General features: G+C 43.7%; 1 protein-coding gene across 4 annotated transcripts in view; it reads right to left on the bottom strand.

Annotated features, from left to right (window-relative positions):
• The window catches only part of LOC137304686 (fibrillin-1-like), a 462,162-nt gene that overhangs the window by 215,774 nt on the left and 230,884 nt on the right, over nt 1-15,504 (bottom strand). For 3 of the 4 annotated variants that reach the window (XR_010958610.1, XM_067973343.1, XM_067973344.1), the window contains exons 14-15: nt 15,325-15,447; nt 2,310-2,432 (exon numbers count right to left, since the gene is read on the bottom strand). Coding sequence is in view for 3 of the 4 variants with exons in the window: in XM_067973343.1 (XP_067829444.1) it covers nt 2,310-2,432; nt 15,325-15,447 (246 nt within the window). In the remaining variant the exon portion in view is untranslated. Of the gene's footprint in view, nt 1-2,309; nt 2,433-14,952; nt 15,168-15,324; nt 15,448-15,504 lie in introns of those variants that run through there. The other variant, XM_067973345.1, reaches the window with a different exon arrangement.

The raw sequence follows: 15,504 nt of genomic DNA, 5'->3' as shown, positions 1-15,504 counted from the left end.
ACCTCACAGCTTCCTGACTCGATGCAGGCTTACAGATTGCCTGTGAAGCAGATGACCTGGCTACAAGGGAAATCCATGCTACATTACAATGGTGTCTATCAAAATTCTTGGAATCTTCCTGGCAAGCTTGAGCCAACCACGAGTATATAACTTTTGTTCCGGTGTTAGTCTAAGGTAGACATTTGGTTTCCAAAAGGCTATGAATTCTGGGAATTCAGAAGGTATTGTTTTATTGTTGTTAAAGCAATTCTAAATCGAACATAAATCCAACATGTTGTTTAAATTCCAATGTCAATTTTTCTAGTGAATGATAAATTATTGTTTTCTTTATAAATCCATGGTTTGTGCCTGAAGTTTCTTTAGGAAAAAGAGCCCATTAAATTAAACATAAAATTAAACCTTGTGGAGATAAAAAGGCATTTCCCCAAATTAAAGTGTAAAATCACTTTCCACCTTTTTATTCCCACACATCCATAGCGGATGCTTTGACAACTGGCCGTCAGGACTTGGGGGACTGTTTGAAGAGAAAAATGGAAAGTGGCTTCTAAGAGCTTTGGAGCACCATCTCTCAGAGTTTGCAGGATCTAAATACTACCATCAGGTCTGCCCTCCTCTTGTCAGTGGGCATTCATATCCACAATCCAGCACAATTAGCATGACTAGACTCTGCCTTCATGATAATGTCCTCTCTGCTGATGTGACTTTTCCAGCCAACTGCTGCTCATGTAATTGTCAGCACACAGGGCCAGGATGCCCATGCACCTGCAGTGGCGACACTGCTGAAGTGTCTTCCCAGCACTGGACCAAGCAGCGCTGCCATCTCTAGCCCTCCGGTATCATTTCAGTGGAACATGAGGGTAGACACAGAGAAGCACCAGGGTTAGGCATGGTGAAAAAAAGCATGCTGTGAAAATAAATGTGCACAGTAAAACCAGCTTGTGAAATGAAGTCCACTGTTCCAAAGTATGCCTGTTCTTTGATTGTTTTTTTGTGTTTGAGAGAACGTTTGGAGGTCAGTTTGCAATGGGACCCAGAGTTCCTTTTATGCCTCTTTACTGAAAGTAAACAGACTTCTAAAAAATGCTCAAAAGGAGCAGCGTGGTCTGTAGACTCTGGTGGAAGGATACCTCCTAGTTGGTTGTCTTCTCCTTTGGTGCATTCTTACTTTATTCTCTCATTTAAATTTCCTCCTGCTCATGATCTGCCTTCATCATAAGTACATATATGGGAATGCGCATAGTAAGAATTCATGAAAGAAGGGTGGAAAGAAAAAGATCTACCTGAAACTGCTGAAAGGCAGCTTGCAGAATATTTTCTTAGCACAACTGAGGAGATTTTTTTCTAATCAATTCAGTCAAAGCTGTTATGTCAGACAAAATCTGTAAGTTACTCCTCTTTACTACAGGTTTTAGTTAAGTCAGGGTTGTAATTCTGGCTTAAATGTCAGCATTTCTGGAATAATGAAACCCTCATTATCCTAACATTTGTATACATCCACCATTTTGGGCAGCAACTGCAAGTGCATCTTCTGCCAGTAGGCACTTTCACTTGAATTTAGCATGTATTCAAGAATGGGCATAATTGGCATATACCCCAAATTCCAACCTCCTATGGCAGAACTACCCCACTTCTGCACCCCCAAAAATCACACAATTTTGGGTCCCTACTGTCAACAGCCAAAGTTACGAGGTTAGACTGGAGGAACTTGAGTATTCCATCCTGGAAAGGAGGTGCCTGAGAGGTGATCTTATAAAGGTGTATAAGATAATTAACAGAATGGAAAAGGTAAATCTGGAATATTACTTTAAATTGCGAAAGTAGGACCAAGATTTTAAATACTGCACACACAACCTAAACTGTACCTAAAAACAGCAAATAATATCAATTGTATCTAATAACAAGCAATAATGTGAGCTGTAAATAATAATGGGCCATAATGTGAGCTGTAGTTTATAACAGGTAAAATGTGAACTGTAGGTTAGAACTGGTATTAATCCAAACTGTGGTTAATTACAGCTAATAATGTGAAGTGTAGCTAATATTACTTTACATTTGATGTCACATGCAGCAAATTAAATTATAGGAAAATCATTTTTGATTCTACAAAGTGTCAACCTTTGAAAAGGAAAATGCAACCATATAAGTTGAAATTTAAAATAAACTTGATCTGGAAAATATTAACATTTCAGAATCCTGTATGTTTGTGAAAAACAGATTTGAATAATACAGGACACTTTCTATGAATTTTCAAGCAGTTTACGCTCTTTTAAAAATGAGCTCATTGCATATATTTCAACTAATTCTCTTACCAACGCAGACACGCCCATCAAGTCCAATAGCCAGACCAGGAGGACATTCACATCTATAGGAGCCATCTGTGTTGACACACCGTCCATTCATACAAATTCCTGGTGTATGGCACTCATCAATGTCTGTGGAAAAGTAGAAGATACGCTCTTTATATATTAAGTCAACGTAAAAATCATGGAAACCCTAACCCTAACCCTGTAAATAAGCTTGGATGAAACTGGGTTATGGGCAAATCTTCCAAATGATTTACTGGCATCTTGAATGTTACAAGATGTCTGTACTTGACAGCTCAATACTGGTACAAGATATAGGCTTCTGGTATTCTATTTCCCTACAATCCTACTTTGTTCTTTTAAGTAGAAAGGATTTCTTACTGTATTTTTTCTAGATTTAAACACTTGTCACAATCAAAATTGGCAATTATTTTGTTGTTGAATTCTTGAAACATGAATTCGATACTAGAAACAACAGAAAACCATGCAACCACGAACCGTCTGTAATATTGTTGATTTCACAATCACTACCTAGGTTGCTGTGAATTAGCATAAATACTGAAAACTTCATTTAGCTAACTGCCCTCCATTGAGGTGATTGCAGAAGGGGAAAGACTTCCTCTGTGTGCTAGGGTGCAGTGAAGTTGTAAATGTGCTCCTTAAAAATGAGTTTACAAATTCTCTAGACAAAATCAAACCAGTAGAAACGTGGTACTCACACTGACCTATGAATGAATTTCCACAATTGACAAATGCCCCTCATCTTCATAAGAAGGGGAAAGTCATGTATGAAGTTGTGTATATATATATATATATTAACAAGTGGGGCTTTATCCAGAATGGCTGAAGTGATAATTCATCAGAGATTGAATGGATAATATTTTACCAATAATCTAAAACTAAAATGTCTATAAATTTTTGGAATATCTCAAAGCACTTCACATAATGAATTTATTTTGCAGCAGTGACTTATTAGGTAGGCAAACGGGGAGCCATGCCAATCTACTTATATAACATAGCAGCATATTAATTCATTTTTATCAAATTACCACCATTAACTAAAATCCAGTAATCCAAGGTCCCCATAACGATAACAGAGTCGGTGAGGATTTCAAACAAAACCAAAGTGACATTTATGATTCAATAAAATGTTCATATTTCAAAAAGTAACTGGCAAACTGACAACACATATGAAGGCAAAATATACTTGAGTTTTATATTTGGTAATAGCATTGAGATTTTAATACAGTTTTTTCCTCCCATTCTTTCCCAATAGCGCTGGCCTATACTGGGCGCAGCTCGAGCACTTGTCACCCTCCAGCCCCTTGTTTCAAAGGTGAACGATCAATAAAGGGGAGAACAAAGAGGAGTAATGATGGAGATTCCAAAGGACTGAGAGAGAGAAGTAAGAAAGGATTGCAGATTTTTGGGGTAGTTCTTGACTTTATGCGATAGTCAATGGAAATAAAAATTGAGAGAGATGAAAAATGGGCTGCCGATTCGCTATCACTATCAAACAAAGTGAAGATCTACCCCCTTGAAAGAACAAGCTGAAGAAAGAGGGAGAAAAAAGCATCAAACAGAAACATAACTGAATAAGAAGATGATAAGAAACTTATGAATCAGTGAAAGAAATAAGAAATTGCTCTAAAACAGAATTGAAAAATGTAAATGTTCAATTAATTTAATGTGACTTTATTAGAGGAGTTATCAATACAGTGAATTTGTTTCCAGTAGTAAAAGTCACACTCAGACATAAATAATGGATTTCTGTGAATGACAAATGATCCATTGGACCTGCCAGTGGGGATCGCCTTGGGTTAAGGCCACAAGTGGGAGTTGCTTCCCTTGCAACCCACTAAATCCACCACTGATTATACGTAAACAGCATGTAATAAAACTGTGCTGACATTGCCCTTCCTTCATATGACTAACTCCCATTTCTTTTATTGTCACCCTGCTGCAAAACTGTTGATTTCATTATAACTGGCCTTTAACAAGGCTTTCACAATCCTTAACAACATAGTTGTTTTTTGCCCCTCAACACCCATTTCAGTTTGACAATGAATTGAGACTAGCAGACATAATGGAAAAAAATGCCTATGACCATTTTTCCTCAGTATTTACTCACAATTGTTTTGAAGAAATGGTAACAGCTATTACTTACACAAAATCAATGGCTCTTAAGGTGATTCTTTGGCTTGTCACAGCATGCATAGCACAAAGGAGTGGGCAGGATTTTGTTTTTGTGAGGAATGTGTAGGACTGATTGTGGCTTTAAATAAGGTTGCAGAACATCGTAAGGCTCAGGGAAGCCCCACTTGCACTACTTTCATTCCTTTTAAAAATGGCCCAGAATTTGCTGTCAAGATAACGGTAAGGCTAACGGCGCTCACTATTATTTATGCGAAAATCACACAGCAACTTCAGACGAGGGCAGATGCGCAGCTAAACGCGAAAATCCGGAAGTTGCTGCTCGAGATGCGCCACTCCGCTGTTAGCTTCATGAAAACGGCATCTCGCTGTTTGACACACCATTCATGCATTGAATGCCATGAAGTTTCTGTACTTGCATGATATATACGAACTAAACTTGCCACAGAAAGTTAGGGCTTGTCCATTTCAGTCTAAGACGAGTTCTAAGACCGTAAGGGGTACCCTTTGCCCCTTCTCAACAGAATATTATCAGGAGGATAGTGGCAATGCACTCACGGGGTTCAATTTTAAAAGAGTGGAGGGATGGCAGTGGGGGCATCAATGGACCGTGGCAAACCCAGATAATAAAAGCTTACTTTTCCCCACCCGATTGCGACTAATTGGCAGCTCTTAACGTGGCTTCTAGGTTTGCCGTCCGAAAGCTATGGAGTGGGCGGACTGCGCATGACAGGCTGTCAGCTGGAGCGTTTAGATTTAAAGGGCCATTGCTCCAATGGATTTTACTGGAGCAAAGAGCAAGGAGACTCAATGGAGCAGCACAGGGGCAAGGCTGCTCCAAGATTTAACGATGCCTCACTTCAGGTGCTACTGGCCGGGGTGAGGAGGGGGAGGGAACTATTTTACCCGGCTGACAGGAAGAAGCGCCCTGTCTCTGCCAACAAGAAGGCCTGGCTCGAGGTGGCAGAGGAGGTCACCAGCAGCAACAACATATCCCGCACCTGGGTCCAGTCCAGGCCTTTCAGGGTGCACCCTCACATCTTAACGAGCCATCCACCAGCGCAGATACTCACACCTCGGTGGGTCCTAGTAGTCAGTTAGTTGGGTTGGCACCCGGTGACTCACTACACACAAGTGAATACGAGCAGACACCAGTGGCAGGGGCAGCTGTGGTCAACTGGGTCAGCAAAAGTGAGTACACTTACTGAATCTCCTGCATTATGTGGTGCACATCACCACCGCACCCCCAACTCATTCTGCGCTGACTACTCCATCACATCACTCCTCACACCCACTTAAGGCTAATCCTCAATTTGCCTTCACTTCCTGACCTCCCCATTTGTGGCCCCACCACTATCACTCACCCCACTCCTGATCCATTGTAATGTCTCTGTCTCATACTCACCTTCTGATGCACCTCTTTCATAGTCAGCCTCACCCAAAGCAATGCATTCATCGGCTGACCACTTCATCATCACTCACTCACACGTTTGTACTTTCTCCCCTTCTAGGAGAAGAAAGCTCAAAATGCACGCGAGGGCGAGGACCGGAGAGGGGCCACAACAAACAGTGGTCCTCACAGACGGGGAGGAGGAGGCCCTGCAGGTCAGCTGCACCCTCGAGTGCCTGTCCGTTGGGGACGCCGAGACTGGCACCCCACAAATGTCTGTTGACACAACTTTAACCTTCTTCACACACATGAATTGATGTTAACTATGCTTGGCACGTTGAACACCCCAGTTTGCTCATCGCAACATGACACATCTGTGATTATGCTTAATATTGCCTTCTGTTCTCTTACAGGCCCTTCAACGATGGCAATGATGGCAGAGGGCGATTCCTCAGAAGAGCTCCAGGCCTCTGAGGGCGCACCATCACATCTTAGCAAGCCATCCACCAGCGCACATACTGACACCTCAGTGGGTCCTATTAGTCAGTTAGTTGGGTTGGCACCCGGTGAGTCACCACACACGTGAGCACAAGTAGACACAGCGGTGGAGAGTCCGCGTCGGTGGGCGCATTCCTCTCCAGGCTCTGCTCAGCCGCACGCAGATGCTGAACCCCGGGGCCTTCCTTTAAAAGGAGAATGATCGAGGGACAGCAGCACATTTGCGAGGTACTGGAATAGGTGCCATGCGCACACACCATAATAGTGCAGAGGATGGAGGAGTCCAACTACGGCATGAGTGGAATGGTGTCACAGGAACGTGAGGGAATCTATGAGATAGTGTTGCAGGGACGAGAGCAAATGTCTGAGATAGTGTAGCACGTAACTGCTGAAATGTCTGAGATAGTGTCGCAGGTAACTGCGGAAATGTCTGAGATAGTGTCGCAGGTAAGTGCGCGAATGTCAGCGTTGGAAAGCAGGCTAGCATCCATTGAGCTTCAAGCAAGGCTCACAAATGAGTCCATTCAGGCCCTGACAACGGCTGTTCAGACTCAGGATGAACAACATTCTGCCGCCTTACACAGGCTGACAGATATTTTAGAAGTGGCCTTCCAAGGCATCACACATGTCCTCCAAACTGTTCTCCAGCAGGGTAGTAAAAGTGATGTGGGCCTGGTCCAGGAGAGGGATGATGGCGAAAGGGAACATGGAAGTAGGGATGCCACTCAAAGCGTTCCCACGTCTCACCCTTTGCCCCGCTCTCGACCAGTACCCGCAATGCTGCCTCCTCTCCAGGTGGCCGAGTCTGCCCCTGTACAGGTGCAGGTGGAGGAGTCGTTGGAGCATTGTTCCCTGTAAGTTGCACGTGTGTGCGACCGCGCAGCAGTCTGTTGTGTGTCGCGCACTTCGACACTTGGTCCACGCACACATACCAAACCTGGGCCAGGACTCCCAGGAGCTGGATCATCATATCCGGCGGGCCCTTGCGCTGGAGTTTCGCAGGCCCTGGTCGGAATCAGATCCGGCTCTGTGCGCACCAAGGAACATCAGTTCAAGATGTTGGGGTTCAGGGTGGGGGACAGGGCGGGGGTCGGGGGCACGCAATGTAATAATTAATCATGGGCAGGATGGAATGGTAAAGCTTGGTGTCCTCAGCAAACATATGGAATTTATTCCCATGATTAGGTATATAATGGCACCAATTGCCAGCAAAAGAGGGATAAGAAATGGCCAATGACGAAACCTCGGGGGGAAGGGGGTCACTGCTGGGCTGTAGCGGTGTGAACACTAGCCATTACCGGCGTTACACAGGCTACAACAGGACTAGCAGAAGACAAACTCAATAAATAAAGTTCACTGGCAAGAATAGGTTGTGGAGGAGGTCTGTGTAGTGAACTATGTCAAGCGCTATTGTACTCTATCCCTCTAATTAGAAAGCCAAGGATCCCATAGGTTTTTTTTAAACACTTTTCAACTTGACCTGCCATCTTCAAAGATTTGTGTACATGAGCCCCCAGGTCCCTCTGTTCCTGCAACCCCTTTAAAATGTTGCCATTTAGTTTAGACTGGGGGGTCGGGCCTCTTTGTGGCTGGCCTGAGTTTTGCCCTTTGGTGTACGTAAGATGGTGATTCTTGCTGCGGTTTGGTTTCACGTGTGTAAGCCTAATCATTGGGGACACTGGTGGCTAGACTGAGTTTTGTTGGGGATACTATATCAATGATACATTGCTTGTGTGTGTCCACCAGCATCTACAGCTAACAAAGCCCCCTTCCCAAGTGTGTGATATATATATATATATGTACATAAAAAGTATAATACGTATTTGATTCATGATTATCTAAATATCACTCTTGTAACTACAATCACTTCTGCTTCACTCTTGTAGATTGTCTGAATTCTGAGGTACATTATTGGCACGCAATCAACTTGGAGTTCCATTATTATTTTAGATTTTGTAATTTCAGGATTACGCACAGTGAAATATGTGTGCTGTTTGTGTTTATGGGTATATGATTGCTTTTGTCCCTTGGTGTACTTAAGATGGCGATTCTTGCTGCAGTATGGTTTCATGTGTGTAAGCCTAATCGTAGGGGGCACTGATGGCTAGGCTGAGTTTTGTTGGGGACACTGGCTGGGCTGAGTTGGGTTGGGGTTTCTATGTAAGGTAGGGAGCAGTTGGGTCAATGCCTTACATAGAAGCAGCCAAAACTAATGAGACCTGCAAGATGTACAATGGTAATGCAATAATTTTTTTTAACTCTGCTGAGGATTCAGTGGAGGTGGGAGGTGTGGCAGGGGAGAACTTTAATTAAACAGTTCCCTATCCCCAAATTTACATTGATTGATTTGACAGCTGTTTTGTATTTCTGACTTAATTTAAAAATTCTGATTGCACACAATTTATTTCTGTTTGAATCAGAGTTATTAAGCTGATTCAACAAAAAGCTTGTGAGTCACTGCAACTCTACACCGTCATACCCATGTTTAAGCGGAAGGCACTAGCATCAGCCAACAATGGAGCCAGCGCTAAAAAGAAATCCTGTCTCCCATGCAATGAACAGTGGCTAGATGAAACTGTAGAGGTGGAATCTCATGAATCAAGAAGCAAGATCAATGTACAATTGAGGGAGATATTCCAATATAGTGCAGATGTGGGCTTGACCTGCAAAATGTGTGCTGGAGCAAAAATATCAGGTGATTTTTCCACTGGCAAGAAATGGGAAGACGGATGGAAGTTAGATTATATGAAGAGGCATTTATCAAGCAAATCACATGAATCTGCTGTGGTTGTTCTTAGAAACAGAAATTTTCACCCGCTGGGATTCGGCTTGCAGAAAATGTTAACAGAAACTGCTGCTGAGGGAGAGAATAGAATGGACCTGACTGAGAGACAGCGATCGAAGCCAGATGAAATAAAAATTCTCATAGACAATTTACGCTTGGAGTACAAATGAACAACTCCATGAACTTTGTTCAACATATACACGACCACATGATTAAATATCTCCAGGTACCAGTAAGCTGACGTAGCAAAAACAATGCCTTTGAATTTTTGGAATCAATCAACAATGTCGTCCATGCAGAAATTATATCAGAGATTCGCCAATCTTTATTTCATACACTAATTATTGATGAGAGCACGGGTATTTCAGTCAGCAAGATGCTTATCATTTACTTCAAGTTCAGGAAAGCAGCTTCCGCAGTGCACAAAACAGAGTTCGGTGGAATTGATAAGTTGGAATTTCTTGCAATGCACCGGCTATTACAATGGCTATCAAAGACTTCTACATCTCTGAATCAGCTGGACATGATGAAAAAGGTGATGTTCACTTCAGATGGTGCTTCTGTTATGCTGGGAAAAAACAATGGCGTTGCCACATGGCTTAAGCAGTCCATTCCACATTTAGTACAGCAACATTGTGTGGCCCATCGAGAAGATTTGGGAATAGCTGATACCTGGAACAAAGTATCAATGATAAAGGAAATAGAGGCATTGCTGAGAACTATTTATACAGTCTTCTCCAGATCTTCAGTTCAAAAAGGACAATTTGAGGAAATTGGAAATGTCACAGAATGTGAAGCTGTGTCCTTTCAACCTCTAAATGAAGTGAGGTGACTATCGAGACATTTTGCTGTTAGTGCTCTAATGCGCAATTACGATGCTCTTCTTCAATACTTTGAGCATGAAAAAACAGAGAACAATGACCCAGTTGCCAAGTATTGCCTGAAGAAACTCTCAGACTCTACTTACCGTATCACCATAGCGGCACCGAATGATATTCTGTGCGAGCTAGCAGAATTGTGGAAATGCTTTCAGAAGAGCTGTTTAACAACAATCGAAGCTGTTCAGTTAACAAGGGCCAAGATCCGTAGGATCAGAGGACAGTCTTTTGGTGCAACACAGTGAAAAATCTAATTGCATCATGCACAAGAGATGAAACATTCAAGGGAGATTTCATTCTGACGTTCGTATCCCTACTGTGTGATCATTTGGAAAAAAGGCTCCCAGAAGATGAACTCAATGAATGGTCCGCTTTCGATTTTGCTTCACTTGCACCACAACAAATCAGCTATGAATTTGGCACTGAGAATATTGAAAAGCTGGTTGACAAATACAAACACATCCTGATCCTTGGTCAAGTAAGGTCTTCTGGGCAAAACATCATGGATGAGAAGGAGCTCATTGTGAGCCAATACAATGACTACAAGTTCTTAATTGCAGAGAAGATTGAAACAAAGTCACTGAAAACATTTCAGGACATGGTGACTTTAACTCAACAAAATGCAGAACGGTACAATGTGGTTTCACAACTAGTGGATATATGTGCAATGTTTCAAGCTTCAGGTGCTGATTGCGAGCGTGGCTTCAGCCTTATGAATGATATAAAAACGAAATCGCGAAACGGTTTGAAAGAAAATCACCTTGATATGCTTATGCGGATCAAATCTCATTTGTCAAGTGGTAGAGAACTAAACCGGGACAAAATATATAAATACTGGAACAGAGGGAGAGACAGAAGAGAAAAACATCCGAACCAGAGACAGTCACCCTCTTCCCCATCATCTGGCCTGTCATTTACAGACTCTGGGTCTCAATCAGGATGTCCCCATTCCTCTGGTGACAGTGTTTACTTCTGAAATTTCTAGAACCAGTTTTGTTTAATTAAAAATCCTTGACAGCTCACCTTGTTTCAATTATCCATTATTTTGTACATTTGTTCGGTTTGTTATATACCCTGAATAATGTTTCCGAAAAAGATGTTCTACCCAAAGTTGTGATTTTTTTTTAAACGGTGGTGCACTCAGCCTTTATATTGGTGCACAAACCCAAATTCATTCCACACATGGCCAAAAAAAATTAGAGCGAACATTGCTTTGGAGGGGTCCTCATGGGCTTCGAAACCCAGAGGGCATAGGACAAAAGCATCTAAGCAGTCCGGCCATGGACATGAGCAACCGGCCACTATCTGTGCTGCAGCCACAGGGGATGCACCACGTAGGAGCAGTAGGGAGAGAAAGGCTAAGGATTTGTGATCACAAAGGGTATGCACAAGAGTGTCTGACAGACTGTCATGTTTTTCATTTATATTTGGTTTATGTTAGTCACATTAAATGTTATCATTCTCACCGCTACTGCCATGTCTTGCCCATTCGTGACTGTTTTTTGTTTCAGCGCCTTTTCATGTGCTTTATTATGAACAGCGACACTTGATGCCACCCAGTGGGTCACTTTACATTGGGTGTACGTGTAGTTGCAGGACTGTTTGTGCAGGGGGGGCGCTGGTGTTGGCACTGGTTTTTCCAGGTGGTGTGAGGACTGGGCCCTTCTCACATTCTGATCTTATGAGAACCGTTCAGATATGAGTAACTCCCTGGCCTTCCGAGCAGCTAAGTGAGCCGCTGCTCTGCCCATGGGTTCGTCCGCCTTCTCCTCCTCCTCAATGTGGATGGCAGATGTGGGGATGGGGCATTCTCAACCGGTACCCATTTCTGTTGAGCCATGTTGTGCAGGGCACAACACACTGCTATAATTCGACCTACTCTCGCTGGTGCACTCCCCCAGAACGATCGAGGCACCGAAATCGCATCATGAGCAGTCCTATCACATTTTTTTTTTATTCGTTCACGGGATATGGGTGTCGCTGGCAAGGCCAGCATTTATTGCCCATCCCTAATTGCCCTTGAGAAGGTGGTGGTGAGCCGCCTTCTTGAACCGCTGCAGTCCGTGTGGTCCTCCCACAGTGCTGTTAGGTAGGGAGTTCCAGGATTTTGACCCAGCGACGATGAAGGAACGGCGATATATTTCCAAGTCGAGATGGTGTGTGACTTGGAGCGGAACATGCAAGTGGTGTTGTTCCCATGTGCCTGCTGCCCCTGTCCTTCTAGGTGGTAGAGGTCGTGGGTTTGGGAGATGCTGTCGAAGAAGCCTTGGCGAGTTGTTGAAGTGCATCCTGTGGATGGTACACACTGCAGCCACTGTGCGCCAGTGGTGAAGGGAGTGAATGTTTAAGTGGTGGATGGGGTGCCAATCAAGCGGGCTGCTTTGTCCTGGATGGTGTCGAGCTTCTTGAGTGTTGTTGGAGCTGCACTCATCCAGGCAAGTGGAGAGTATTCCATCACACTCCTGACTTGTGCCTTGTAGATGGTGGAAAGGCTTCGGGGAGTCAGGAGGTGAGTCACTCGCCGCAGAATACCCAGCCTCTGACCTGCTCTTGTATCCACAGTATTTATATGGCTGGTCAATGGTGACCCCCAGGATGTTGATGGTGGGGAATTCGGCGATGGTAATGCTGTTGAATGTCAAGGAGAGGTGATTAGATTCTCTCTTGTTGGAGATGTCGTTGCCTGGCACTTGTCTGGCACGAATGTTATATGCCAGTTATCAGCCCAAGCCTGGATGTTGTCCAGGTTTTGCTGCATGCGGGCACGGACTGCTTCATTATCTGAGGGGTTGCATATGGAACTGAACACTGCGTTCGATTAAAGGCCTGGTGGCAATTTGGCTGTCGTTGTATCGATGCTGTTGCTCACTGATGGGGTTCCTCAGAGGTCTCATGAGCCACGTGTGCAGGGGCAATCCCTTGTTTGTCTTGGAGGAGCCGGCCCTTAAAGGAGTTCAGTGCGTGGAAGACGCCCAGGATGTTGGATTCCCTCAGAATGAAAGAATCATGGCAGTTGCCAGGGAATCTGGCGCACACGTGAAGAAATTTTTGCGGTGGTCACAAACAATCTGAGCGTTGATGGAGTGATACCCCTTTCTGTTGATGAACAGTCCTAGCTCATGTGGAGGAGCTCAGATTGCTATAAGTGTGTAATCGATAACACCCTGTACAGGTGGGAAGTCAGCCACAGAGTGGAATCCCACTGCCCTCTTCGTCTGGCTGAGGTTGTCCATGGGGAAGTTGACGTATTGCGAGGCTCTGCGAAACAAGCCGTCAGTGACCTGCCTTATGCACTTGTGTGCAGACGACTGAGAGACCCCGATGATGTCACTGGTGGCACCCTGGAGGCAAAGAAGTTGAGGGCAGTGGTGACTTTAACTGCGACGGGTAATAAGATGCCGCCAGGCCCAGCCGGCAGCAGCTCGGCATGAAGGAGGATGCAGATGTCTGCGGCTACCTGGCGACTCATTCTCAGCCTCCGTATGCACTGCTCCTCACAGAGAGGTCCAGGAAGCTGAGCTCGGTCTGTAGACCCTCTGACAAGGGTAGTGCCTCCTGCGACATCGCTCCCTCTGTTGGTCCCCTCTGTATTATTGTGTAGGTGCCTATGGCGCAGTACTGTGTTGTGGAGCTCTAAGTGGCAGAAGTGCACGCTGTGCCTGACGAGGATGGTGATGTTCCTCGTCCTTGGATGTAGTGGTGAACAGAGTCATCATGCCACCCCCCATCCTGATGGTGTCAGTTTGAGAGGGTCAGAAAAGTTGGTGAATATGTGTAAACAGAACACTTCTGAGTGGAAACCAAGAATTTTCAGTCTAAACACAAAGATCTCCCAGCCAAAAGTTTGTCTGAGAGAACTGAGTGCCCTACTGCAATAATTCACCTTTTATTCCCATCTGTCAAACAGGCATTTAACTGTCCAAATGGCTGCCGACTGAAACACAACTCCTTCACCATGGCGTGTTTCAGAGGCCAGGGGAAACACGCTGAGGCAGAGTTAAAATCCTTTCCCTGCCTCAATCAACATAAAATTAAGTACTTTAACAAGTTCAACTCCCTTAACTGGTTTAAATATCAGCTCGTCGGCTTTAATTGCCGGCAGGACTTCCGGCTTCCTGAAGCGCGCGCACCCAGACAAGGAAGTCACCGGTTGGAGCTGGGATTCGGCCCCCCACCCCAGACTTGGCTTTTAAAATTGAGCCCATGCATAGAGTTGTGTTGCTCGTTATGTTACTTGTGAGATGCTCCTGATGTCTTTTGACTGCCTAGTGAGAGTTCAAAGTTCCGCTCATCATGTGTCCCAACATTTAAAATGGGCGATGCATGACTGGGGCATAATGGAGCAGTCCCCAATTTAAATAAACAACTTGTGCACAGGCTCCCAGCTCTCCAGCCACTAGCTGTCTGCATTGAGGCATGCTAGTGCAACAGGCAGAACTCAGACCTGTATACATAATAATAGGACTTCCTGCCATCACATTATCACCCCCTAAATATTTTTATTTAAAGTCCAGTCCTTCAGGGTAAATTGTGTAACGTAAATCCGATTCTCTACATAAGTGACTTGTTCTTCTAGATTACTGTGTATTAAGTTTATTGTGGCGCTGAAGTTACACCATTGACTATCAACATCAAAACATTGAATGCATTTGTTTGAAATTCCTTCTGCTATTTTGACAGTTGTTAACCGGTTTAAAATAAATGAGCTAATGATGCAGAAAGAGCAATGCATTAACTATTTGAGTGTCTCACCCTGTAATTTCAGGGCCTTTTAAGTTTATAATTAGGGCAAGAGTTTCTTATTGCTTCAATGATCGTTTCTTCCTGCGCCTCTGTAGTGCACAAAAGAGAGTTAAGAGATTATACAGTAAGTGATGTAACAATTACAACCACGTGCAGAAACATTTTAGAATTTTTAAAAAAGTTATTTATTTTGTACTGACTTTAATTAAACATTTTACAGCAGAACTAACAATTATTGCTGGTGAATGCTACATAGTCTGGGGGCTGCTGCTTCTCCTGGAACATTAAGGCTTAGAGATTCTATTTAGAGATCAACCACGATGCAGTGTGCATTGCTACTGCCATCATTTTAATCAGGATTAGAACAATCCGAAAGCACTTCCCCACCAAATAAGGTTGATATGACGCTAGTATGTCTGTGTGGTATAAAATGAATAATTAAAAGAATTTACATATGAGAAAGCAGTAAAAAGAACCACTTTACATCAAATATTACAGTCATAACATTGACTGTTTATAAATATTTTTCTGGCAATGTATAATGACTTTTTGGAATTCAGATAATAAACTTACCAATGCATACACGTCCATTAGATGCTAACTCAAAGCCAGGTTTACAGATGCATTTGAAGCTGCCATCTTCATTGATGCACATTCCATTCATGCACATGTTTCTCTGGGAGCATTCATCCTGGTCTGAAACAATGTGTTACAGTAGTAAACTGCATGCTTTATTAACATTAACATTTTGTA

Source organism: Heptranchias perlo, chromosome 38 (assembly GCF_035084215.1).
Source record: "Heptranchias perlo isolate sHepPer1 chromosome 38, sHepPer1.hap1, whole genome shotgun sequence".
In the NCBI taxonomy this organism is placed as follows: domain Eukaryota; kingdom Metazoa; phylum Chordata; class Chondrichthyes; order Hexanchiformes; family Hexanchidae; genus Heptranchias; species Heptranchias perlo.
Note: the sequence above shows the minus strand (reverse complement) of the source record. Positions and strands in the feature narration are given on the sequence as shown.